This window comes from Capra hircus, chromosome 2 (assembly GCF_001704415.2).
Source record: "Capra hircus breed San Clemente chromosome 2, ASM170441v1, whole genome shotgun sequence".
Lineage (NCBI taxonomy): Eukaryota > Metazoa > Chordata > Mammalia > Artiodactyla > Bovidae > Capra > Capra hircus.
Window position 1 is genome coordinate 801,539 of NC_030809.1, and position 26,866 is coordinate 828,404.

Sequence of the window (26,866 nt, forward strand, 5' to 3'; positions counted from 1 at the left end):
CTGCTTCCTTTAGGGTTAACTTGCTCTTCTCTTCCTAGCTGGAAACGGAAACGGAGACTTTCCAGCCCTTTCTCTCCCTAATGTGTCATTCCCAAGGAATGCTGCTCACGGGTTTTAACGTGCTGCCTGCTTAATACCTCTCACTTCAAAATACGGTGTAATCTCCCCTTTGATTTCTTCTTTGACCCACGTGTTGTCTCATTTCCAAGCATCTGAGATTTTTCTACTTACGGTTCTGTTATTGGCTTGGGTATTGCTTACCAAGTGGAATTACTTTCTTAACTTTTTCTTTCTATTGGAGGGTAGTCGGTGACCAGTGCTGTGCTCGCTTCAGGCGAGCAGCGAAGCGGCTCAGCTATGCACGTGCCTGAATCTATTGGGGTTTTTTTTGGGGGGGAGGGGGGTTTCAATAGCACAATGCTCAGGGTTAGGGAGACCTTGTGAAAATCCAGCAGAGGTTGTTTTAGGGAGTAGATTCCCTCAGGAGCACCACTCGGCCCCCACCCCAAGAGCGGCCTCTTCCTGTTCTAACTGACCCCTCCTTCGGGGGGCGGGGGGTGTGGATTTTCCCGGTTCTCCCCTAGGGTCCCGACTTTGGATACGTAACCCGGGAAATCCAGGTCGCCGGTGCCTCTGGCCTTGACTCCTTCGGCAACCTGGACGTCAGCCCGCCAGTCGTGGTGGAGGGCAAGGAGTACCCCCTGGGCCGGATCCTCATCGGCAGCTGCCTCCCCAGGTGAGAAGCCGGGGGGCGGGGAGGGCCCCGGGGCATGCAAGGCAACATCTGCCCCCCACCCCCTCCACAGACACAGACTCAGCTCTCCAGTCTGAGAAGTGGTCCTAACTTGCCGCATGGACTCCTAGAATCAAGGACTCAGAGGACTGGACTCTTAGGTCGAAAAGCCCACAGAATCTTCGGAAAGAACACACTAGTGGCCACAGCCTTCTGAGCTGCCTAGAATTTTACGGGCGTGATTGGCCCCAGTGTTGCTGCTGCTGCTTAGCTGCTCAGCGGTGTCCAGCTCTTTGTGGCCCTGTGGACTGTAGCCCGCCAGGGTCCTCTGTCTGTAGGATTCTGCAGGCAAGAACACTGCAGTGGGTCACCATTTCCTTCTCCAGGGGATCTTCGTGACCCAGGGATTGAACCCCAGTCTCCTGCACTCGCAGGCGGGTTCTTTACCACTGAGCCAGTGGGAAGCCCAGTCACCAACATTAAAATATATATATATCAGGAACCTTCATATAAAAAGCAAATTTCTGGCTGCTTTGGAAACATCAGAAGAGCGAGGAGGTGATGTATAATCCGGCACGGAAGTAGGAATGGATCCTTCGACTTCTCTGGGGAGGAGATAAAATCAGTGTTGTCCTGGCAACAGCTGGAAAGGGTGCTGGCATCACCACGTGGCTGTAATCAGGACACCTGGGTGACAGAGGTGATCGATGGGCCCCACCCTGGGCAGCTGTCATCGAGCAGGAAACAGGTGTTTAGGGTTTAGGGCTCCAGACAGATGACAGTGTCTGCTAAACCCTCTTGGGAGGGTCCCCAGGATCCCCACCCAGGCTGCTGGCAGTTGAAGAATGGGGTGTGTAGCCCAGGGATCCCAGTGTAAGCCCCTGCTTCCTGCCTAAAGACTGAGCCCACCGCAGGCCCCAAAGGCCGCCTTTCCCTGTGTGTGGGGTTGGCCTGGAGCCCAGGTGTACCCCAGCTTGCCTCTCCAAGCCCTGGCTGTCTGGCCTTGGGCCTGGAGCAGCCTCAGATGCTGAGGGAAGGTCACCCAGCCTCAAATGGTGACCTTGGCAGCCTCAGCGTTCTAGGTCAGGTGAGGCTTCCTGGTGCCAACCCAGGTGTGAAGCTGGGTGCCCAGGCTGGATGCCCCGGGCTGAGGTTGGCCAGGACTAGAGGAGCCCATTCATCTTGCTGGTGACTCAAGCCCAGCACCGCCCTGGGGCCGGATCCCGCCCACAGCCCTGGGCACAGAAGGCCCTGCCGGTCTGGGCAGCCGTTCTGAGCTTCCCAGAGGGCTCCGAGGGGAAGGCGCACAGGCTCTGCACATCCAGTGCGTCTGGGTTTGAGTCCTGGCTCTGCCGCTCACTGGCCATATGATTTGGGGTGCATCACCTGGCCAGTGCATTCCACAGGGCCTGGCACCTCGTAGGTGCTTGATTACTTCATTTAAAAATATTTATTATATGCCTAGTATGTGCAGGGCTTCCCTGGGGGCTCAGTGGTAAAGATTCTGCCTGCAATGCAGGAGACGCATTTGCTCCCTGGGTGGGGAAGATTCACTGGAGGAGGAAATGGCAACCCAACCCAGCATTCTTGCCTGGGAAATCCCAGGGACAGAGGAGCCTGGTGGGCTACAGTCTAGTGGGCTGCAGAGAGTCAGACGTGACTGAGCGACTTAACAGCAACTATGTGCCAGGCACTGGTGAAGGAACTGGGGATAAATCAGGCACATTATTAAATGAACAAATTATTCTGTACTTCATTCCTCAGTTTCCTCATCAGTGAAATGGGCTTATAAAAAAAACCCCTGTCCTATGAGTCTGGGTAAACTCCGGGAGTTGGTGATGGACAGGGAGACCTGGCGTGCTGCGGTTCATGGGGTCTCAAAGAGTCGGACATGACTGAGCGACTGAACTGATCTGAAGCTGTGTAATAGCTGTTCCTGGGGATAAAAGGACTCAGGTTAAGCACCTTCTAGCTGCTTAGATATTACTTAGCTGGACCCCTAGCAGTGGGTCTGCCACGAAGCAGGTTGGAACTCAATGGATCACCTACACGCCATGAACACAGCTCTTTACCCAGATCACACCCGCTAATTCTTACAACAGCCTTATGAGGCTGGGAGGACTGTGATCCCTATTTTACAGATGAGAAAGTTGGGGTTTAGATAAGAGAAGTGAGCACACTCATTCATGCACGCATCTGTCAATTCGGTGAATATGGATTGAGACTTCTTATATGCCAGGCCTGAGGCCCAGTGCTGGGGATTTAAAGAATGTTCTAGAAACTCCCAGGCCCCGAGCAAGGACCCCAGATAGGAAGAGGCAGGGTCTCCAGCACATTTGGGTCCCAGCCCATTGGCCATCGTGTTGAAAACCAGGAGCAAAGCTCTTGGTGGACAGATGGAGCCCTGAGGCTCAGAGAGGGACCTCTACCATTTAGGATCACACAGCAAGTGAGCCAAAGAGTCAGAAACCAGATTCCCGTGTGGGCCCCAAATCAAAATTTAACTCCAGGCTGCTGTCCTACGTTCCTCTCTTGGCTTCCGACCTTAGCAGTGAACAAAACGGATGACCTGCATACATTCTAGCAGAGAGAGACAGACAACAAGCCACCATAATAAATGAGCAAAGCAAATACAGTACGCTAGAGAGAAGAAGCATTGCTGAGAGGCTGACGTTTCCCTGGAGGAAGTGAGAGGCTAAAGACGTGGCAGTTTGGGAGGAGAATGTGAAGGGAGTGCAAACAGCGAGCGCAAAGGCCCTGAGGCGGGGATGTGCTGGAGACGTCAGAGGACCAGCGAGGAGGCCAGCGGGGAGCAGAGTGAACAGAGGGTGTGTGGGGCTGAGGTCAGAGCAGGACCTGGACCTGTTGCTTGTACACACCTCACAGGGTCGTCCTGGGGGTTAAGTAAGATGCCGAATGTGAGGAGCCCCGGGCAGACGTGCAGTAGGGGCTCAGCAAAGGCCCTCCTGCCCTCCTGCCCCGGGTTCTCCGCGCTCTGCGCGTCACATTTAAAAAGATCTGGGGGCGATGCTGCCTCCTGGTGGCAGCTCTGATGTGACTCAGAGACCAGGTCCGACGCTTCCTAGAGCGGGAGTCATCCGGTCCATCCCCCGGCCACCAGGCAGAGGGCTGCAGAGCCCCAGGGAGGGCCAGGCTTAGGTTAGGGCTCTGCCCCCTTCCCCCTGATTCGTCTCCGATTCCGGCTTTGTGCTCACGAGTGATTTCTGAAGCCTCATTCCTCTCCACCATCTCACTGTTTTGAAGAGGTCTTTTAAAACTGCCAACACTACGTTAAAATAATAGAGATACAGGAAAGACATTGTCCATGTTCCCATCCCCCAAATCAAATCAACGTTGTCACGTGTCACCGCGGGTTGGGCGCCTTCTAGTTCTGTCGATGAGGCATTCGAGTTATATAGACTGTGGGCTCTCACACAGCTGTCCAAACGACTTTCACAAATACGTTTGAGCATCTGTTCTATAAGAGGTACTAGGGATACAGGGAAATACAGGCTCTTCCAGAGCTTAGTGAGATGCCAGACAGCAAACGAAATGTCCAGTATGCCAAATAGCACCAAGGACTATAAAGAAAAACACAGCTAGGGAATGAGTGGAAGGGTCATTGCCATTTCCAAAGTCCACGGAGAGAAAGAAGGTGGCCCTGGAGTTAAATATGAAGAAAGTGAGAGATGGGCACCAAGGGGACCCGCTGGACCGAGCAGGTGGGGCTGGCTCGCCAGGTTCTGGTTGTACTGGGAACCAAAGGCTGAGGGCCTTGGTGAGGACCTGACCCTCTCTGCGTCTCGGGAGCTGAGATGAGGGTCTCCAGTTCTCTTTGGCAGAGGGAGGGCTCTCGTTTGACTGTTTTGTGGGCAGGGGAGGGTACCTCGGGGTGAGGGAGGGACAGGCTCTCGGGTGGTGCTCAGGATGGACAGTCCCTGGAAGCAGCTGGAGATGGGCCGGGACGTGGGGACCGAAGAGGCCTGTTCAGAGGGCTGATGGAGGCCTGGGCGGGGCTCGGGAAGGGCCTGCAGCATGCTGGCACACGGCGGGCACAAGGGCACCCTGCGCTCTCCCCCGGCAGGTCTGGCGGGCGGCGCATGGCCAAGGTGGTGCGGGACTTCCTGGGTGCCCAGCAGGTGCAGGCGCCCGTGGAGGTCTACTCTGATTGGCTCTCTGTGGGCCACGTGGACGAGTTCCTCAGCTTCGTGCCCACCTCCGACCAAAAGGTAAGTCCCCCCCGTCCTGCCTGAGCCACCCTGCCCCACCCTGACCCGATGGGGCGGGATAAGGCAAGGCCACCTGAAGCTAGGTCATGACCTCCGTCCACAGAAAGCCTGGGGTCAGATGCCCTTTGGGCCAGGCAGTGTGCATCGGGGCAGGCTTCCTGGAGGAGGTCAGAGCCCAGGTCGGCAGGGCACTCATATTCTGATGATCCATGTACCCATTTTCACACTTACTGGGTATTTGCTCTGATCCGAACCTCTCAGCCAAGACCCGGGAATGGCACTGGTAATAACTGGCAACATTCACTGAGCACGTATTAGGTGTCCATGTCTTAGAGTGTTTACTCCTCTAGCAGCCCGAGAAGAGGGCACTGTTATCATTGCCCCCATGTTATAGATGGAGAAACCGAGGCTCAGAAGGGTAGTTAACCAGCAGGGTGAGATTTCCAGATGGCAGGCTCTGGGCCAACACGGCAGACACTCACTTCCTTACAGAGGTGACGGAGGAGGGCACAGCCCACGGGGGGCAGGCAGCCAGGAGGGGAGGCCTCCTAGTGACGAGTGGTCGAGTTTCTTGGTGGACAAAATGGGGAAGGGCTTCCGGGTGAGCAGAAGGTCATGGACAAAGGTCTGGAAGTGTGGCGTGGCTTGGAGGATCAGAACTTCAGACAGGCCTGTGGCTGGTGGGGGAGATGGACAGGGGAGCACCATGTGCAGTGTGGCCTGGGAACCCAGGCCCCTCCTGGGTCGGGGGCGCATGCCTCGGGGAGACCTGTCTACCGAGCCACTCCTCCTCCTCTGTGCCAGGGCTTCCGGCTTCTCCTGGCCAGCCCCAGTGCATGCCTCAAGCTGTTCCAAGAGAAGAAAGAGGAGGGCTACGGGGAAGCAGCCCAGTTTGACGGTGAGTGCCAGCGAGCCCATTACCCCACCAGACCCTGTCCTCCGGCTGCCAGCCCTGGGCACTGCTGATGCCAGTCACGGCCAGGCTGCGCTTACAGGCCCTTTGTCTGCCAGCTCTCAGCTCAGAGTCCATATCTGATCTTCCCTCTTATGGGAGCCAAAGATGGGGGCTTTCCCTTGCTTGGGCCAGGGATGGAAGCCAACGGCCCGCGGCTTGCCCTAGGCACGGTGGTCCCCTCCAGTGCAGGGCTGCTTCTGGCCACAGCCCAAGAGGAGAAAGAAGCAGGAATCTATGGGCCCTCCCTCATACCTGTCTGCAGACACTTCCGCCCGCTTGCCCAATCAGATCATCCACCCTCTTCTCTGTATCCCCTTCCACGGAGGAGGAAACTGAGGCTCAGAGAGGAGAAGCGGCTGGCCCAGGGTTGTGCAGCACAGAGGGGGAGAGGTGCGGAGCCAGGAGGGTGCTCGGGGCCTCTCTGCAGAGCCCCCTCTACAGACCCATTTGGCCCCTGAGCACCTCCGCCTTCCCCACCATGGAGCTCAGTGTCCTCACCTGGGGCGTGCAGCGCTGGAAGGCATGGGCACAGCCTTCAGCAAGGGCAGGTCTGGATCCAGAGCCTGGCCTCCGCTTGCTGACTCTGGGCTCAAGGGTGCGTTCCGAACCTCCCAGTGCTATGTGTCCTCTTTCTGAATGTGCTGTGATAACCAACCCGATCCAGCATTGCTGGAAGGATCATCACTAATAAATACAACAGGAGGCCCAGAGCACGGTGGGTGCTCAATAATGGTGGCTGCATTGTAGGCTTCCCAGGTGGCGCTAGTGGTAAAGAACCTGCCTGCCAATGCAGGAGACGTAAGAACCGTGGGTTCGATCCCTGGGTTGGAAAGATCCCCTGGAGGAGGGCATGGCAACTCACTCTGGTATTCTGGCCTGAAGAATCCCATGGACAGAGGAGCCTGGCGGGCTACAGTCCATAGGGTCCCAAAGAGTTAGACAGGACTGAAGCGACTTAGCATGCACACACATTGCAATTATTTAGGGCCTCCAAGAGCTCAGGAGTCCTTTCCCAAGGAGCTTATAATCCATCACCAGGATTTCAGTTCAGTTCAGTTCAGTCGCTCAGTCATGTCCGACTCTTTGTGACCCCATGAATCGCAGCACGCCAGGCCTCCCTGTCCATCACCAACTCCCGGAGTTCACCCAAACTCACGTCCATCGAGTCAGTGATGCCATCCAGTCAGCTCATCCTCTGTCGTCCCCTTCTCCTCCTGCCCCCAATCCCTCCCACCATCAGGGTCTTTTCCAGTGAGTCAACTCTTCACATGAGGTGGCCAAAGTACTGGAGTTTCAGCCTCAGCATCAGTTCTTCCAATGAACACCCAGGGCTGATCTCCTTCATAATGGACTGGTTGGATCTCCTTGCAGTCCAAGGGACTCTTAAGAGTCTTCTCCAACACCACGGTTCAAAAGCATCAATTCTCCGGCGCTCAGCTTTTTTCACAGTCCAACTCTCACATCCATACATGACCACTGGAAAAATCATAGCCTTGACTAGACGGACCTTTGTTGGCAAAGTAATGTCTCTGCTTTTGAATATGCTATCTAGGTTGGTCGTAACTTTCCTTCCAAGGAGTAAGCGTCTTGTAATTTCATGGCTGTAATCACCATCTGCAGTGATTCTGGAGCCCACAAAAATAAAGTCTGACACTGTTTCCACTGTTTCCCCATCTATTTCCCATGAAGTGATGGGACCAGATGCCATGATCTTTGTTTTCTGAATGTTGACTTTTAAGCCAACTTTTTCACTCTCCTCTTTCACTTTCATCAAGAAGCTTTTTAGTTCCTCTTCACTTTCTGCCATAAGGGTGGTGTCATCTGTATATCTGAGATTATTGATATTTCTCCCAGCAATCTTGATTCCAGCTTGTGTTTCTTCCAGTCCAGCGTTTCTCATGATGTGCTCTCCATAGAAGTTAAACAAGCAGGGTGACAATATGCAGCCTTGACGTATTCCTTTTCTTATTTGGAACCAGTCTGTTGTTCCATGTCCAGTTCTAACTGTTGCTTCCTGACCTGCATACAGATTTCTCAAGAGGCAGGTCAGGTTGTCTGGTATTCCCATCTTTTTCAGAATTTCCACAGTTTATTGTGATCCACACAGTCAAAGGCTTTGGCATAGTCAATAAAGCAGAAATAGATGTTTTTCTGGAACTGTCTTCCTTTTTCCATGATCCAGTGGATGTTGGCAATTTGATCTCTGTTTCCTCTGCCTTTTCTAAAACCAGCTTAAACATCAGAAAGTTCACGGTTCAGGTATTGCTGAAGCCTGGCTTGGAGAATTTTGAGCACTACTTTGTTAGCATGTGAGATGAGTGCAATTGTGCGGTAAAGTTTGAGCATTCTTTGGCATTGCCTTTCTTTGGGATTGGAATGAAAACTGACCTTTTCCAGTCCTGTGGCCACTGCTGAGTTTTCCCAAATTTGCTGGCATATTGAGTGCAGCACTTTCACAGCATCATCTTTCAGGATTTGAAACAGCTCAACTGGAATTCCATCACCTCCACTAGCTTTGTTCGTAGTGATGCTTCCTAAGGCCCACTTGACTTCACATTCCAGGATGTCTGGCTCTAGATGAGTGATCACACCACCGTGATTATCCGGGTCATGAAGATCTTTTTTGTACAGTTCTTCTGTGTATTCTTGCCACCTCTTCTTAGTATCTTCTGCTTCTGTTAGGTCCATACCATTTCTGTCCTTTATTGGGCCCATCTTTGCATGAAATGTTCCCTTGGTATCTCTGATTTTCTTGAAGAGATCTCTAGTCTTTCCCATTCTGTTCTTTTCCTCTATTTCTTTGCATTGATCACTGAAGAAGGCTTTCTTATCTCTCCTTGCTATTCTTTGGAGCTCTGCATTCAGATGCTTATATCTTTCCTTTTCTCCTTTGCTTTTCGCTTCTCTTCTTTTCACAGGTATTTGTAAGGCCTCCCCAGACAGCCATTTTGCTTTTTTGCATTTCTTTTCCATGGGGATGGTCTTGATCCCTGTCTCCTGTACAATGTCACAAACCTCAGTCCATAGTTCATCAGGCAGTCTATCAGATCTAGTCATTTAAATCTATTTCTCACTTCCACTGTATAATCATAAGGGATTTGATTTAGGTAATACCTGAATGGTCTAGTGGTTTTCCCTACTTTCTTCAATTTCAGTCTGAATTTGGCAATAAGGAGTTCATGATCTGAGCCACAGTCAGCTCCCGGTCTTGTTTTTGCTGACTGTATAGAGCTTCTCCATCTTTGGCTGCAAAGAATATAATCAATCTGATTTCGGTGTTGACCATCTGGTGATGTCCATGTGTAGAGTCTTCTCTTGTGTTGTTGGAAGAGGGTGTTTGCTATGACCAGTGCAAAACTGGTCTCTTGGCAAAACTCTATTAGCCTTTGCCCTGCTTCATTCCGTATTCCAAGGCCAAATTTGCCTGTTACCCCAGGTGTTTCTTGACTTCCTACTTTTGCATTCCAGTCCCCTGTGATGCCAAACCTTAGCCCCATCAGGGTTTCCGATTCCTGGTTTTCTCTGTCCTAGCTTCAGACCCTGGGGCTGGGGTGGAAGAAGCTTGTGGCCCAGATTATTTAGCCCAGGCCCAAGGTGGCCCGAGGCAGGACTCGCTGAGCCGGCCACAGACTTGTTTCTCTCGCAGGCTTAGAGCACCAGGTAAAGAGAAGCATTAACGAGATGCTGGCAGACAGGCGTCTCAGGGACGACAACCTCTATGCTCAGGTGAGGGGAGCGGAGGGGGGAGCAGCCCCGGGAACCGCTGGGGTGGGGACGAGGGGTTCCGCTGGGACCCCTGACTCTCCTGAGGACTGCAGAGGCCTGTGGGCCGGGCAGGGCCTCTCTCTTGGGAACCCGCAGTCTGATGGAATAGACACCACCGTGCTAGTCTGACGGGAGATCTTGGTCCATTCTGGGGAAACGATGGGCTTCTATGGAGTAACGTTGACTCCCCCGAGAAGTGTTGTGAGACGGGAGAGGTGGGGGTCTGCAGGGGTGAGGGATGGGGTGGTGGGGGTCCGGGAGACTTAGTGAGGAGATGGGGTGGGAGGAGGCCCCAGGAGTGGGGGGCTCATACCTGAATGTGCCCGGGGCAGGCCTGGCACAGAGTCCACGCAGTCAGTGGGAGGAGGCCCCCTTCTCCCCTGCCCACGGAGCTGGGCGAGAGGATGAGCCTGGCTGTGGCCGGGGGGTGGCAGCAGGCACTCAGGGAGCCAGACACCGGTGGGGTGCAGGCCCCAGGCCCACGCCTTCCTCGCTCGGTGCCCTTGGGCAGGCCTCTCGAGCCTCAGGGTCCCGTCTGGGGTAGCAGTTGCAGAGAGCTGTTGTGGGGCTCATACCAGCTGAAGGGCGCAGGGGGCCTGCGTGGGGGTGGCCTGGCTGCGGGGCCCAGCTGACGTTGCCCCTTCCCGGCTCCCTGGGCTCCGGGGCCTCTCCCCTCGCCCCCAGAGGTGCATCGACTGGAACCGGGCGCTGCTGAAGCGGGAGCTGGGCCTCACTGAGCAGGACATTGTGGACGTCCCGCAGCTGTTCTCCCTGAACGGCGCCTGTGCAGAAGCCTTCTTCCCCGACATGGTGAGGGCGCCGAGGGGGTGGGGCTCCTTCCGCCCTGGGGGCGCGGGGGTCCTGGTGGGCGGGCAGTCAGGGGTCTGGGGGAGAAGCCTTCCCTGTCCGAGGGCCTCTGCAGGGCTCACCTGTGGGGGCAGATAGAGAGCATCTCCGTCACTAGTTCCCGCCAGGATGACTCTGCCTGCCTCGGGGCACTCTGCCCCACGAGGAGGACGCCACGGCATCTGGTGGGTGGAGGCCACGGACGGCCAGACACCCTGTGGTGCCCAGGGCGGCCGCAGGCCGGAGCACTTTCCCCTGAAAATGGAGAGCGGGAGCCTGGCTTGGATCCAGTGCCCCTGGCCTTCGCTCGGGGGCCTTGGCTGCCTGTCCTGCTCCCCAGGGGCACCCTAGCTGTCAGCAACGCGGGCAGCTGAGCAGCAGATGAGCCACTGGGGTCTCATGGCTGGGGCCCCTGCTGCCCAGAGTGCCCCTCCACCCCCGGGGAAGGATGCGGAGGCATCAGCAACAGCGAGTGGGGGCTCCCAGGACGGGAGACCCTCCCCCTTCAGCCTGGGGCCTCTAGCTCGAATCCCCGTCGCTGGACAAGCCAAGGACGGGGCGTGAATCATGAGATCCTGATTGGATTCAGGCAGGACCGCGTTCACTCCTCACCCCTCGCTATGGGCTCCCTGTAGGGCCTCTGGAGACAGGCCTTCACACCCTCGGTTCCGCTGATATTCGGAGCTGAAGACAGTCTGCTGGGGGTGGGGGATGTCCTGTGCATCGTAGGATGGTTGCAAAGCACCCCGAAAGGTAACGTCAGCCTGGCTGAGAACCGCTGCTCTGAGGCGGCGCTGTCAGAACCTTCTCGGACGACGAAAGCCTTTTATACCAGTGTAACATGGAAGCCGCCACGTGTGGTTTCTGAGCGCTTCAAATGTGGTTACCCTCTCTGGGCTGTGGCCTTGTCCACACCAGCTGGGAGCCCCTCCCCGAAACACCACCCTTTATGGGAATCTCCCGGCTTCAGGGCAGGCCCAGCTAGAGGATCCCGGTGTGTCCTCACTGGAGGACTCTCAGGGAACGCTCGGTTAACCCCCCATTTGTCAGACGTGGAGAGAGGCCGTTGGAGCAGAGGTCATTGCCTGGGGTCTCCAGGGAGCAAATGGATCGGCCTGCTGTCCCCCAAGTCCTCGGGGAGCAGGGCCGGGCTGGCCACAGCCCTGAATGCCACCCCCGGTCCTCCCCCCGCCCTGTGCCCCTCTGCATGCCCCCCTTCCACCCCTGATGTTCCAGCCCATTGGCGGGCAGTGAGGCAGCTCCCGGCAAGGCCATGGGCCTGACACCACTGGACCTCCAAGCTCCACATCGGTCCTGGTGGCGGATGGCCCTGCAGGGCAGGCTGGAGGGAGTGGGGCCAGGGGCGAGGCGCCCGTCAGACCGCCCACCCGACCCCGAGAGGACCCAGCGAGCCAGTGTCCCCCCTGAACACCACGGACGGCTCCTCGGGCCCGCCGTTGGGGTCCGATGCTACCTCTGAGAAGCCTTGGCTGGCTGCAACGGGCAGACTTCCTTTCCCCTCGTTACGGCCCCTCCAGGGAGACAAACACAGCTGCCCCCCTCCCCCCGCCCCTGAGTGCCCCTGGCAGCCGCAGCGCTGCGCTCTGGCAGAGGAAAGGGCACGCGGCACTGGCGTGAGTCAGGCCTGAGTCACAGTTCCGTCTCCCTGCCCTCTGGTTGTGTGCCCTTATTATGCTATGTAACCTGTCCAAGGCGTGGCCTCACAGCGAGGCTGTGCGGTTTCTGATGCTATACCTGGCACCTGGCGTATGCTCGGGAGACGGTAACCACGATCAGGGCTCCAGGAACCGCTGAGCAGGTGTGTTCTGCACAGACGCTCCGCACCTGTGACCCGCACACCTGCGGACGGGCACTTTTGCTCGACAAGTTTTCTGGCAGATGACGGTGAAGTCTTGTTCTAACAGAGCTGCTATCCGATCTTCTGATACAAGGAAAGTGTTGGAGGAGGGGTGACTTTTATTGATGCGACGTTACCATGTATGTTACTGGCAGCCCTGCCTGGTATTGTTGCTACTTTTTAACTTTTGGCCGTGCGGCATGTGGGATCTTAGTTCCCTGACCAGGGATCAAACCCACGCCCCTTACACGACGGTGCAGAACCTTAACCACGGGGCCGCCAGGGAAATCCCAAGCCCTGCCTGTAATCAACCCTGTCTTCCAAATAAGAATCTGTATCTTTGCTGCTTCCAGAGGCCCTAGTTCCGAGGGCCACGCTTGGTGCCCAGGGATGAGAGGAGACGAGCAGGCCCTGGGGGTGGGTCTGCCCGACCGTGGACCGAGAAGGGGCCCAGGTGTAGCGCGGCCCCAGCAGCGAGGCCTCTCTCTCGCCCCCTTTGCAGGTGAACATGGTGGTCTTAGGCAGGCACCTGGGCATCCCCAAGCCCTTTGGGCCCATCATCAATGGCTGCTGCTGCCTGGAGGAGAAGGTGCGGTCCCTGCTGGAGCCGCTGGGCCTCTGCTGCGTCTTCATCGATGACTACTTATCCTACCACAAGCTGCTCGGGGAGGTCCACTGCGGCACCAACGTGCGCCGGAAGCCCTTCCCCTTCAAATGGTGGCACGTGGTGCCCTGAGCCAGCCCGCCCAGCGTCCTCCCGGCCCCCCGCCAGGGAAGCCAGCCAGCGTGAAGAGCCTCCACCTGGCCGCCATCCTCGGGGGGCCGTGCGCGCCTCCTCCGAACGCCCCCAAGCGTGCTGGTCGCCATGGGTACCAGGATACAGGGAGGGTCACGGCACACTCAGCTTGAGAAGGATGGCCCTCCTTGCCCCCTCGCCTCTTCCCCACCCACGGCTCACAGAGGCTCTGGAGGCCGCCAGCAGCCTGAGCACCGTCCGGGGTGGCCACACATGGCCACGCATGCCCTCGGCGGGTGCCCCAGCTCCACTTGCCCCCCTCCGTTCTGCGATGATTCCCTCCATGTTTGCACCAAGAATGGGGCCCACAGGGCCTGGGCCCTGGGTCTCTAGGCCACCTGTGACTCGAGTAAGACCAGGAAGGGGGCTTTGGGGCCCCTCTTTCCTTTACCAGCTACTGTCTCCTGCGGACCCCCAGGCTGTAACCTCCCGGCACCCCTCAGCCATATTTACATAGGCAAATCAGGACAGGAAAACTTGGTGTCCGTGGGCCTGTTTTAAAAAGAAAAGGCATCAAAACCCCTGTTAATGCCTGCCTCCATCCTCAGAAGGGCGCTTGTTTCCTGTTTGGAAAGCCTTTAATTATCTGGCTCAGACAACACTGAGAGGCCAGAGCAAGGAGGCAGGCTGAGCGCGAGGGGGACCCGCTTCCGCCCCCGCGGCCTCCCAGGCTTTGAAGTCTGGGCTCCCGGTGCGATGAGGCCTGGCTGATCCAGACCCAACAAGGAGGGGAGGCCCAGATGTCAGAGAGGGTGGGAGGGACCATTAGGTTATCTCTGCGGGTGTGGTTTAATTTCCTTTAATAGCCCTTAATTATTCCCCTCCGCTCTGCGGGCAGTGGGAGGGAAGGCTCGCCCATTCTCTCCCAGCAGCTCTGCCACCCGGCCTGCGGCTTGGGTTCCACCTGTGAGGAAGGCCCCTGTGAGCCCCCCACCCCCAGGGGGGAAGGCAGAGCTGCCACGGGGAGCTGGCAGCCTGGCCCTGGGTGAGGTACCGAGATGGGCACAGACAAGCGGGCGGCGTACAGGGCTGGGTGCCTCCCCGGACAAGCAGGGCAGGGGGGAACCCGCCTGCCTTCATCCCCCCAGTCTTTGGGGCCAGCTCCGAAGCTCTGAGCCCCTGGTTCCCGCTGAGACTCAGACCGAGCCTCCTGCCCTTTAAACCCTCTTAGCCGCGACCACTTGGCCATCAGAGGCGACCACAGACACTGGCCTGTGAAATTGATGAAAACGGAGCGGCTCTGGTTTCGGGGGCGGGGCGGTGTGCCTGGCTCCTCCCCCTCCAGGAGGCTCGGTGGAACAACATTTGCCTGCTGGTCTAACCTGGGTGCCTTCCGCTCACCATCCTGATGCCCCCGGGCTGAGCCAAGAGGGGGAGGGGGCTCTTCAGCTGCCAAAGGTGTGCAGCCAGGGTTCCGGGGAAAGGCCGCGGGTGGGAGGGGAGCAGGCATTACGAGAGACGGGTAGGGCGGGGCGGGCCTTCCGGAGGGCGCTGGGGGCCGGGAGCTCTGGAACGGCTGCTGGGCTGGGGTGGGGCCGATGTTCCCTCTGAGAATGTTCCAGGTGACCGGTCACCTTCCTTCTGATGAATAAAAATGTCAACACGCATGTCTCCCTGGGCCGGTCTCTGCTTCTGTTCTCTGGGCCGTGAGCAGGAGTTGGGGGAAGTCAGTGTGGTGGAGGTTGTGGGCGGGGCGGGGAGGGCTGTTTTCAGTTCCACCCTCTATGCTATCAGCTCCTGGGCTCAACTTCCACTGGCCACGGGCAGCTCCTACCCAGCGGAGAGCCCCCAGTGCCAGGCAGGCAGGCTGACACAGCAGAGTGGCTGGCACATGCCCGTCGTGAGGCTTCCTGCTTTGCTAAGATGGTTATCAGTGTCTCTTCATCCCTCTCCCTTCCCTGGGCTGTCTGCTTCCTCTGGGGGCGGGGGTCCTGTCCACAGAGTGGGACAGTCCCCAGCAGGACTGATGTTCAGGGCCACAGGCCATCGTAATTCCCTTTCATTCTTGCCTCGAAACCTGCTAAGCTACCTGGCCTCAGTGGTCTGATTTCGGAGGCCTGAAGATATCCTACGTCCTTGGTGCTGCCTTGAAATGCTCCTTTGACACTCGCTCACTCATTCACCTTATTTGAGGTTTGTTGTGGACTAAAAAGCAAAAAGTGGCTGCCTGTCAGTCATGGACACTTAAGTGTGACGAAAGCACAAATCTCTTTCTAAAAGCTGTCATGCGTTCTCTGGGGAGAGGGGAAGCAGGGGTCCACCTCCACGTACAGAGCTCCGGGGCTCTGAGCAGGAGGCTGGTCCTGTCCAGCAGGCCAGGCCCAGAGGGATGCCCTGGCTTGTGCATCTGTTTCCCAGCTGTGTCCACAGGCAGGCTAAGGCCCCTGCCTGGCGTTTCCTCCCGAGCTCTGACTGCTGCCCAGAGCAGGCTCAGCCCCCAAAGCCATTTTACAGCCCGAAGGCGAAGCTGTCCCTGGACCCAGCATCTCTCCTTGCGAAGAACACCCTCTGCAGACCGAGCTGGGCACTGGAGCGCCAGTCTCAGACTTGCTGAGATCCCGGAACTTGTGCAAACACCCCAGCCAGGGACTCTAGGAATCAGACCCTGTCCCCACCCTGCCCCAAACTGTTAGCATCACCAGGGAGGAGGGAGGAAACCTCTGTTCAGCACCTTCTGGGCCTCCCTGGGCAGGGTGTGTCCGCTATTATCTCTGCTGGGCTGGTGCCGAGCCGCACCATCCACGGATGAGGGCACCACGAGGGGACAAAGCCCCAGGGCCGCACAGCCGGCGCCCGGCGGAGCCTGGGTCCAAGCCCAAGACTCCTCTCCCAGAGACCTTGCTCCCACTGTGTCAGGCGGCCAAACGCCCTCCCTGGTCTGTCTCCCCACCTGACAAGCGGGAGCCTTCCTGCTCTGACCTTCTAAGCTCCTCCTGGCCAGAGAGTGTTTCCAGAAGCTTTTGGCATCTAATAATAATAGTAACAATAACAACAACACCCATAATAAAATAATGCTGAGCTCCACACTAGAGCTCTTCTCACGTTGTCCCCATTAACCCTCACAATGACCATTTTTCAGGTGCCAAATTGAGGCACAGAGCAATTAAATGACTTGCCCCTGGTCACTCAGGAAGTAACTGCGGCAGGGCGGCAATCCAGCCTGAAAAATCCATGCTCTTAAGAAAAAGACTGGTGTTCCTCAAAATGCCTTGAAACGCTATAGTTCAGTTCAGTTCAGAAACAGGGCTGCTTGTGAAAAACAAAAGTTCTGGGGGATTTCCCTGGGGGTCTAGTGGTTGAGACTTCACCTTCTGGGGCAGAGGGTGCACGTCTGACCCCTAGATGGGGAGCTAAGGTTGTACATGCCTCACGACCAGAAAACCGAACCATGAAGCAGAGCAGTAGCGTAACAGATTCACTAAAGACTGGAAAAGTGGTGCAAAAAAAAAGCCTCCAGGTGCCAGGCTGCTCATCAAGTTGCAGGCTGGACCCGGGATCTGCGTTTCCACCAGTTTTCCCAGCACGGCAGAGAAGCTCCCCACTGACAGCATCTTGTCTCTGAAAAGACAGACAGAAAAAGAGGGTGAAGAGGCTGAGAGTGGAAATCGAGAACGGTCCCCTGATCAACACCCTGCACCTGTGACCCCTCCAGGGTCCTGGTGCCCTGGCCAGGTACCTAAGGGACTTAATGTTCTCCCCCTAAAGTGAGAAATTAACTGTCTGTGGGCCTGGGTGAGAGCCATAGGGTCATATGCAAACTCCCGGCTTCTTCCCCCCAATCCTGAGCTCGCAGCTCGGGGAAGGGGCTGGGCTTCTGGGACTGGAGCCAATGGGCTAGCACCTGGGGCTGGTGGGGTGGGGCCAGGGTCTTTTAAACCACACGCCAAGGGGCATCTGAGGCTCAAGCCCAGGTGGAGGCCAGCATGTCTCTGCAGAGGATTGTGCGCGTGTCCCTGGAACACCCCACCAGTGCCGTGTGTGTGGCTGGAGTCGAGACCCTGGTGGACATTTATGGGTAAGAGCCAGAAGCCTGGGGGTGGGCATTGCGGGCCCCTGGTGCCGACCCCGGGCTCTCCCTGCAGACCGTCTGGGGCGCTTCCTGTCTTGGCTGCCCTCTCCTGAGTCTTGGCCTTGGAACAGCAGCCAGGCGTGGAAAGAGGTGTTTGCCTTCTCAGCCGGGCTTCTTCAAGACCCCAGCCAGGGGGCGTGAAGTGTGGGGGACTGAAATGGGGGGAAAGGCCCTGTAGCTCTGGTTCAGGGCCTCGGAGGCTGCTGGGCACTTGCCCCTGTCCTGACAAACCTGCAGGCTGGGCTGGGGTCTCACTGGGCACACAAGACTAGGAAGAGGGGTACCCACATCCCCAGCTTATGAGCTCTGCAAACTGGGCATCAGTCCTTTTGAAAAAAAAAAAGAAAAAGAAATCACTTACACTCAACAAAGCACTTACTCTGTGCCAAGCACTGTTCTAAGAGCTTGACAAGCCTCTTGAATTTAATCCTTGAACTTTAACTCCCAAACTTGACTTTCACAACAACCCGAGGGGCTGAGTTTATAACTAGCTTTCTTTTGTGTGATGAATGTGGAAATGGAGCCACAGGCAGAGCAAGCCATTGGCTCAGCCACACAGCTACAAAGCGGCAAATCCAGTGCTCAAAGCCGCGCGTGGCGGTGTTCTCTGCTTACAGAGCAGCACCCGCGCTTTATGCCCCTGCTACCGCCGTGACCGTGGCCGTAAAGCCAGAGGCTAGGGGGAGGCCCCGTCTTCTCTCTCTCGTCTTGGAAGAAAAGGAGACTTCAGGCAGGGTTTCGGGAGCTGGGCGCTGGGAACCACCAGGAAGCCGGCCGCTTTACTTCTTAAGGCGTCCTCAGGGGTCCTAGGTCCAAGGCTGAGCGGGGAAGGCAGGTACTCTGGGGGTAGGAGAGGAGAAGCCCGCACCGTGGGCTTCCCATCGCGAAGCTCTCCGCGCTCTCCTGAGACGAGCCTGCATTTCTCAGCACTGTTGGCACGGTCACTGCTTGCTGAGGGGCCAGCCTGTGCCCTGCGAGATGTTAAGCAGTGTATCTCTGGCCCCTGCTCAGCAGATGCTAGTGATCACCCCTCACTTGTGGTCACCAAAAACACCTCTGGACATCACCCAGTGTGCCCTGTAGGGAAGGTCACCCCCACCTGAGAACCAGCATTTTAAACCAGGACTTTAAAAACTGGAGTTAACTTAGAAGCAGAGACGGGGTTGGTCCCGGGCACTAGAGGAGAGGAGCTGAGGCGCTGGTCTGCAGCAGGCTGAGGGTGGGTGGGCAGTGAGGACTGGGAAGGGGACTTGGTTGCTCCCGACACAGACAGAAGCCCCAGATGATGAGGAGGGGTGCCCGTGCCAGCTGGCGCCACCGCCTCCCCCAGCTCTGCATACCCGTGGGGGTGACTCACCTGCCCTGCCTACCCCATGCCCGTCGGGCAGCTGTGTCTCTTGTTTGACCTGCCACAGGAAGCCTGAGACCGGCTCCTCCCCTGCAGAATTTTCTAGAGGATGGAGGATGGCCTTGGACCGTGCGTGGCAGAGGCAGCGTATCTTGGGGTGATGTGGATAGACAGGCCATCCTTGGGGTTCCCAGAGGAGGCTGCGGGTGGGACAGCCACGGGGTGGGGGGGAGCCTCTGCCTCAACAGAGAGACTCTCGGGCCCCCAGTGGCCAGCCCGTCTCGGGGATGGGGGGAGCTCCCAGCCTGTTCATCTGCACTCTCATCAGGTGAGGACATTCCTTCGGGGTCTAGCGTGTGCCAGGCATGGGGACACAGCGGTGAACAAGCACGCGCGGCCTCTGGCCTCTGACCTCTGAGAACCCTGTCCTGAAATTCTAGCCGAGGCCGGACCACCTCGTGGGGGTGCTGCGGGAAGGATTCTTGTCTTGCAAGCAAGCGGGACCAGATTACTTCTAAAGCCCCTTCCGACTCGGAGATGCTGTGATTTGGCAGTCCTGGGTGCTCAGACTGTGGGCCAACAGGAGGAAGGCAGTGGACGTGTGGTCGGTCTTGGCTCTGCCTCCTGAGAGCTGTCTGACCTTGGCAAAGTCACTTAACCTCCCATGTCACTCTTTCATCTGTAGAATGAAGGTCGTAATTATATCAGCAATGATGCCTAGAGCCCGCCTGCCTGTCACTTGCCCTAGAGTGTGTGTGACTAACGCTAACTAACACTCCAACCATTCTGTGAGGTGGGTACTGTCTTCCTCCCCGTCTCAGAGATGAGGAAACTGAGGCACAGAGAGGCTGCGTCATCTGCCCCCTGTTACACAGCCAGGGAGGGGAGGCAGGGCCAGGATGCGGTCCGAGCACCGTGGCCTTCACTTCAAAGGGCTGTTGGGACGAATGAGATCGTGCATGGAGGGCACGCAGGCGGTGCCTGGCACGTGAGCGTTCACTTATGGTAACTGCTGCCATTATTACCACCACCATCATCATTTTAACCATCTTTCCTGGCTCTCTAGACAGCCTCGAGTGTCCCCAAACCATCCACAAGACGGCAGGGAAATAACCTCTGAGCCCCGCTGGGAGAAGGAAGAGAGGAGAGGAGAGAAATTAGCACGGGCTGGGCAGTCAGGGCAGGCTCCCTGGAGGAAGACCCCTGCAGGATGAGCAAGACCCCTGGGGATCTCTAATCACTAGCGGACTAAACCCTGTCTTCCTTCTTTCCGCTGAGTTGGAGATGGTCCCGGCTTGGTAAAGGGGTTTTGCTCTCCCTGTTAGGGATTCTTAGGGAGAGGGGTAATACACAGAGGTGATGAGCCACGCACTGGCTTGCAGCCAGGACTGAGAATGCTGTCCCTAGTCGGAAGGGCAGACAGCTCACCGCGTGCTCAGCAGAGGCAGTCTTACAGAATGAAGAGGCTGCGGCGCCTGGGGCAGGAACCCTGAGTGCTGACCCTGGTTCCGTCAGCCTTTGCTATGTTGCCGTGAGCACATTTCTGCTCCTTGCTGGAACTCAGTTTCCACATGTGTGCCCCAGAGAGGCTGGCATCAAAGAGAGGCTTTCAGGCTCTGCTCACGGAGGCTTCTGAGCCTCCTCCTTGGTTTGGCAAAGCAGCTCCCCTTGGTCTCCACCAAATTCTGTTTGGTGTACAGCTCTGGCCTGCCTGTGTGGAGAGCAGAGTCTGGGAGGCAGACACATCTTTAACTCTCAACTACCTGGACTTTGTAAAAGGGGTGTGTGTGGCCGCCATTTTTCAGGGACAGGAAGACATAGGACTAAGGAAGGGCAGTGAGTTCCTGGACCACGTTCTTCTGGTGAAGCTGGTGGGGCTGGGAATCTGGGACCTCACCGAACAGAGAGGGATAGCTGGCATCCGGAGCGCTCTGGGCCTTGGCCTCCCCTGCTGCCATGGGCCAGCTCGTTGGGGACCTTGGTGGTCATCTCGTCAACCTTTCTGTTCTCAGCCACAGAGAACCTTTCCCATCAGTTTCCCGGCTCTAAAATGTCTAGTTTTGTTTTCCCAGAGGTGGAGGTCCTAGGAGCTGGGAGGGAGAGAGTGGGCTTGGGTTTGCAAGGGAGTGGGGACAGAGCTGGCTGGAGTCCTGACTCTGTCCCTCACCAGCTGTGTGGCTTTGAACAAGTCACCTGTCATCTCTGAGCCTCCCTTTTCTTACCTGTAAGGTGGGGGAGTAGTACTGACATCCGGTGGCTTGCCGTCTGCATCATCACTGTCACCATCATCCTCGCCGCTGAAAGGGTGGATGAGTCTAAAGGCAAGCCTGAGCTATCTGGACGCCCAGGAATGCATGAGGTCACGCTGCGTCCCCCCACGCCCCCTGGATGGGGCAGCAGGGCCCAGCATTTCTGAGATAGCCCTCCTTAGCCATGTCTTCAGACTTCACTGGACATCAGTTGCTTTAAAAGAGCTCTGCGTGCAAAACTTATGGTTCTGGAATCAGCATTTTCAACAAGTAGGTCTGAGGTTGATGCTGTGAGGGTGACCAGTGGTCCTTGTTTGTCTAAGACTTTCTAGGTCTTAGTACTGAATGGCCTGCGCCCCAGGAAATGTCCTGGTCCCTGGCAAACCAGAACTGTGGGTCATTCCACCGTGTTTTCCCCAGTGCGCACCAGCTCCTAGGCTGTGGAGTCCTGCAGCTGCCTGAGAGGGCTTGGTGATGGAGAGGGTCTTGGACGGTTCTGCATGTGGGGGAGGGCACAGCCCCCAGCTATGTGTGCCCAGGGCTGGGCTGGGGTGCTGTCTGGAGCAGCAGGCTGTGCTCAGGGCAGCCTGACCGGAGGCGGGACTTCATCCAGGTGAGCCTCGGGCCACCTCCCGTGCCCTCCAGGCACCAGGGAGCTCAGATCCTCCCATCCTGCCGCTGGGCTTCCCCCAGCAGCCGCCGCTTCAGTCTTCCTAACACACAGCTGGGGGAGGGGTATACACCCTGAACCGGGGGTCCAGGGCACTGCCTTCTAGTCCGATCTCTTCTGGGCCTCAGTTTCTCCAGCAGGGAAGTAGCGGCATGGGTGCAGGGGCCTTCAGCTTTCGCTCATTCTGTTCATCATACAAACACACTGCTTTCATCTGCTCATCACCCCCCTTCATCGATGCCGACGCAGAGGCGCAGAGAGGTCAAGGCCAGGCAGCTAGGGAGCAGTGGAGCTGGATTTGAACCTGGGCGACCTGGCCCCAGAGCCCTCAGGCTTAGCCACCTCACCGCGGCTCTGCAGGTCGCCCTCATACTCAGGAGCCACCGCTGGCTCCCATTACCCAGGAACGACATGACAGCAAGCTCGTTGCAGCCTGAGCTTGCCCTTGACCTCCGAAGCCTCCACTTGGAAACCCCTTCCCTTTAGCTGTGTCTCCTCCTTGCCCTTAGTTCACTCCTTCCTCCGTGAAGCTTCCCCAGATGCCCCAGTCCCAGCCTCAGCCTGCTCCCATACGCCTGCCTCCTATGTCCTAATTTACCTTAATAACCCCGTCCCCCTTCCTGGCCAGTGGTTTTCCGAGACTGCCCCATCTGTTAACCGTGTTTGAGCCTCATGGTTGCCTGCGGTTGGCCCAGCGGGTGTCATTACCCCACTTTAAAGGCGAGGCTCGAGGGCCAGGTGAGCTGTTCCAGGCCACTTGGCTGTAGGGCAGCCCGGCCTGGTCCTGACCCTGGTCCTGGCACCCCTGAGCCCCTGGCTTCTTTGGGACCCTCCTGCACAGGGCTGCTTCCGTCTTCATCTGGGGTCCCCCTGGAGGCTCACACGGGGCCTGGGCTGGGAAGGTACAGGAGAGCCAGGCTGAAATACCCCAAACCAGAGTCTGCAGCCTGGGAACTGGGTGGGCGTCATGTCTGAAGGACCACCCAAGGTGTGCCGCTCTAGCTGCGGAGGCCTGGGGCCCGAGGAGCACCTGGGTGGTGGGGGGCCGCTGGGGGCCCTTCACCCCCGGCTCCAGCTGCCTGAGTCTTCGTCTCTCTCGCTTCCGTATCTGTCTCTCTGTCTCTGTGTCCCCACGCCTCCCACTGCAGGCTCTCCCTGTCCCCCGGCGGTCCGGCTCACAGACCCAGGGCACAGCAGAATAGAGCTCTGGAAACGTCAGCTTCGGGAGTAAGTTACCAGATAAAACCCAGGACACTCAGTTAAACTGGCGGTCCAAACAAACAATGAGTGATTTTTCAGTCGAGGGATGTCCCAAATATTGCGCAGGGTATACTTAGGCGAAGATAACTGTTTGCCGGTTTCCTGAAATTCGGGTCTGACTGCATGCGCTCTGTTTTATTAAACCTGGCAGCCCTGCCTGGGAGGAGACACAGGTGCGTCAGCTCCTCCTACCTGGCGAGGACGCCCAGCAGGCCGCGCCCTGGCGGGAGAGCCGCCTGATGGAGTCCAGTCTGGGCTCTGTATGTTTCTCTTTCTATAAAGGGAAGCTGTGCTGAGAAGTGCCAGAATCATGCCAGCGAGGAGTGAAGGAGGCCTGCTCTCCTCCAAGTGAAGGCAGAGAAGGGAGAGGGCCTGGGGCGGAGCGGGGGCTGTGGCCGCAGTGCAGCTTGGGCACGCCCCTCGCCCGTCCTGAGCCTCGGTTTCCCCACATTAAATGGGGCTGTGCAGAAGACTAGATGAGGCGATATTTGGGAAGGTTCAGTCAAGCCCCCCTCAAGCCCCCCACACTAACTGTGCAGGGCAGGGGCCTGGGGGTTTCGACTTCTGCTGTCATTACACCCAGGTAAGAATGTGGACTCAAGAGCCAGGAGGCCTGGATGTGGATCCCAGTCCTGCCACCTACTAGCTCCATGACCTTAGACAGGTTACTTTGACCTCAGTTTTCCTGTCTGTAAAATGGGAGATAATAGTACCTACCTGGGTTTTTAAAATGGATTACATGACAATGCACGTTATGAAACTTCAGTATGGCTGGCACAGAGCAAGAGCTCAGCCAGTGCCCCCCGCTGGGTGTGTGCTTCTCCCTCCAGGAAGCCTTCCGGGTCCTCTCCCCACAGAGGCCTCTCCCTGGGTGATCCCACTGCCTCCTGACCCATCTTTTGCCCTGGGCAGGGCTGTCCTCAGCACTCCAGCTGGCTTGAAGGCTCTGGGGCAGTGGGTGCTTCTTCCCGCAGGTGCATGGGCACCCTACGGAGGAGACTGATTTCAAACAAGATGCCCAGACCAGCTAGGGCTGAAAGGAAGTCCCAGGGCCATCGGACGGACAGCACGGACTTTTTAACCCTACAATGAATACCTGGAGAACTCACAAGGGAAATGTTCATCAACACAGAACCTGGGAATATGAGACTGTGTATATGTGGTCGGGGTCCAAGTTTGACTCCTAGGAGCTTGCTGGAAGGATCTGAGAAGCCTGGGGTAGTCTGGGAAGGCTTCCTGGAGGAAGCAAGCATTCGAGCCAGAGTTCAAGCATCTGAGCGAGGGCTGCCCTCTAGCACTTCCCACGGCTTGTGTCTTTCCCAGGTCAGTTCCTGAGGGCACAGAGATGTTCGAGGTCTACGGAACCCCCGGCGTGGACGTCTACATCTGCCCCAGCGTGGAGAGGGACCGGGAGCGGGCGGAGGCCCGGCGGTGGCACTTTGACGTGGGCTCCCAGATCGTCGTGGTCATGAACTCTCCCAGCAACGAGCTCAACGACAGTCACGTGAGCGCGCGCCCTTGTCTGGGGGTGACTGGGGGTGGGGGGCGACCCAGCTCCACGAGGGCCCAGTGCCCTCTCTTATCCAGAATGCGGGGTAACCCAGAGAGCAAGAGCCTGGCCCTGGGGCCGCCAGCTCTGCGACATAGGAACACAAACTGTGGGTCTGCTGGCCACTCTCATCGCCTCTCGGAGCCTGTTTCCCCGCCTGTGGCTGAGGGTTGATTCGTGGTCCCCGGTACTATGAATGGGGGAGAGAAAGCAGAGGTGGAGAGGGGAGCAGCTGCCTCGGGGGCCCCTTCCCTCAGGGCCTCGCCTTCCCTAACCCGCCGCCTTCCTGACCCCGCTCCCTTCTCAGGCAGGATGCCTGCCCTCCTCTCCTCTCTCTGCCCAGTCAGCCACAAGAGCGAGTCTACCGCGGCCGGGCTGGAGGCAGTGTTCTGGCCCTCGGGCACGGGGCGTCTGAAAAATGGGGGGGATGGGGTGGTCCGCGAGCTTGGCGCAGTGGGAGTCAGGTCTGCCGTGCAGGCGGCAGGCTCCCGCTGGGTCAGGGGCGCCGTTTCGGGAAACTGGCCCTTCAAGGAGCCCTGACCGGGCGCCCAGTGCTAGGCAGCGTGCCCTCGCCCGCCCTGACCACGGCCTCAGCGGCGGGGTCTCGTGCGCGGTTCTCGGGGGAGGCCACTAGGGTTCAGAGCAACCGCCCCGCAGCCACAGAGCTGGTCAGTGGGGAATCTAGAGCTCAGGGGTCAGAGCTGCCTAACTCCTGGGGACAAGCTCCCTCCGTCAGCCCCACGTCCTTCCCACCCAGGGATCCGAATTAGCCCATCCGGGGAGTTTCCTGCAGCAGGTGGGGCAGGACTCCACGAATCTATTTTACAAGGAGATCGACCAGGAAGGGGCGTGCCTTACGCGAGGTCACGTGATTAGTGAGTAGCCGCGTGGGTGAGGGTCAGGGCAGAGGCCCCTGGAGCCCGGCGAGAAGGTGGGCCGGCCTGCGATGGGCGCTCAGCCCTGAGCCAGAGACGGTGCGGGGGCGGCCGCGCTCTGAATTCCTTGGCCCCGAGGACCACAGGGACAGAGGAGGGTCATCAGAACGTCCCTGCCTTTGTCCAGGGTCCGGGTAACCGTGTGCCTGAAGCGAGCATCCCGCGGGGCTTGACTCTCGGGGGTTCGCAGCTGCAGGATTTCGGGGCTCTCAGGACTGAGGAGGGATGGGTCTTGGTAAGTTCCTGAGCCCCCTGGGAGCCAGGACATCGGAGCCGGAGAGCTGAGGGACCGCATCAGGAGGGAAGGTACCGGAGGAGGGCGGAGGGTGAAACGGCCTCGGTGCATCCGCCTGGAGTTCGCTTTATCGTCATCACCGTCTTCAGCCTCACCTTAAACAGCTGTTGGGCGTGTGCTGTGGGCACGGTGCCAAACGTCCCACGCTTTCCGGCTTTAATCCGCACAACCTGTCATCAGTCCCTCCGAGCCATCCACGGCGGAGGAGAGGGAGACCCGGACAGCCCAGTAACTTTCCCAGGGTGTCCTCTGCCAGCCCAGGCCATCTGACTCAGGAGCGCTGCTCCGGCTCATACACCACGCCCCCTGCCCTCTCATAACAAGAGCTGGTATTTCTTGGGCATTTCCTACCCTATCAGCCTTCTCCATGGATTGTTTCAAATCTGAACTACCGTCCTCTGATTGTAGGGACCTGTATAAAACCCGTACTGCAGAGGAGCAAACTGAGGCAGCTCAGAAAGGTGAAGGGCCTCGGCCGAAGTCACAGAACGTGGAGGCGCTGGGCTCAAGTAAAGGCCTGTCCAAATGCCACAGTTACAGGGGTGTCCCTACACCCTGCCCAGTGCAAACTCCTTATGTTACTTTATTTTTTAATGTATTGATTTATTTGGCTGTACCGGGTCTTAGTTGCAGCACCAAGCTCCTCGTTTTATCCATGGCAAAACTGAGATCCAAAGGGGAACGGGGGCTTGCTAAAATCACACAGGAGTCAGCAGCAGCACTGGGATGCAGGTCTCCATGGAATCCCTCACAAATAGTTCCCATTTTACAGATGAGCTAACCGAGGCACGGAAAAATAGGTGGCAGAGAAGGCTAAAGGAAGAGCTGGGTTGGTGGCTGCACAGAGGTTCCTGGGAGCGCCGCCCCTCCTTGCCAGATCCCCCAAGACCTGTGCCTTGGGGCCAGGCTCCTAGTTGCAGCCAGCTTGACCCTGGGCCCATCTCTCTACAGGTTCAAATTTCCTACCATTCCAGCCGAGACTCCTCGCCCCTGGCCTACGCGGTGCTCTACCTCACCTGTGTGGGTAAGTCGGGGGCCTCAGCCAAGGGCAGAGTGAAGGTGGTGCCGGGCTGGAAAAAGACCACTGGGACAAACAGAGAACCAGAACTCAGACCCAGGCGCATGTAGCTATCCTGTAATGCTCAGTGAACGTGGGTCCCCGCCTTATATCATCCTCAAAAACAAACTTCAGATGGATTTGCTGTATGATGCAGGGAGCCCAAAGCCAGTGCTGTGACCACCTAGAGGGATGGATGGGGAGGGAGGTGGGAGGACTCGAGTTTAAGAGGGAGGGGACGGATGTATACCT

The 26,866-nt window shown here is 57.6% G+C and overlaps 2 protein-coding genes across 2 annotated transcripts in view; both read left to right on the forward strand.

Moving 5' to 3' along the window:
• PADI1 (peptidyl arginine deiminase 1) overlaps positions 1 to 14,789 on the forward strand; it is a 45,102-nt gene extending 30,313 nt beyond the window's left edge. The window contains exons 11-16 of the mRNA XM_018054675.1: positions 585 to 736; positions 4,818 to 4,962; positions 5,767 to 5,860; positions 9,564 to 9,643; positions 10,367 to 10,492; positions 12,889 to 14,789. Coding sequence (XP_017910164.1) covers positions 585 to 736; positions 4,818 to 4,962; positions 5,767 to 5,860; positions 9,564 to 9,643; positions 10,367 to 10,492; positions 12,889 to 13,122 — 831 coding nt within the window. The 3' untranslated portion in view covers positions 13,123 to 14,789. The remainder of the gene's footprint in view (positions 1 to 584; positions 737 to 4,817; positions 4,963 to 5,766; positions 5,861 to 9,563; positions 9,644 to 10,366; positions 10,493 to 12,888) is intronic.
• The window catches only part of PADI3 (peptidyl arginine deiminase 3), a 29,718-nt gene continuing 19,940 nt past the window's right edge, over positions 17,089 to 26,866 (forward strand). Inside the window, exons 1-3 of the mRNA XM_018054698.1 lie at positions 17,089 to 17,197; positions 24,102 to 24,282; positions 26,509 to 26,581. Of these exons, the coding sequence (XP_017910187.1) occupies positions 17,106 to 17,197; positions 24,102 to 24,282; positions 26,509 to 26,581 (346 nt within the window). The 5' untranslated portion in view covers positions 17,089 to 17,105. The remainder of the gene's footprint in view (positions 17,198 to 24,101; positions 24,283 to 26,508; positions 26,582 to 26,866) is intronic.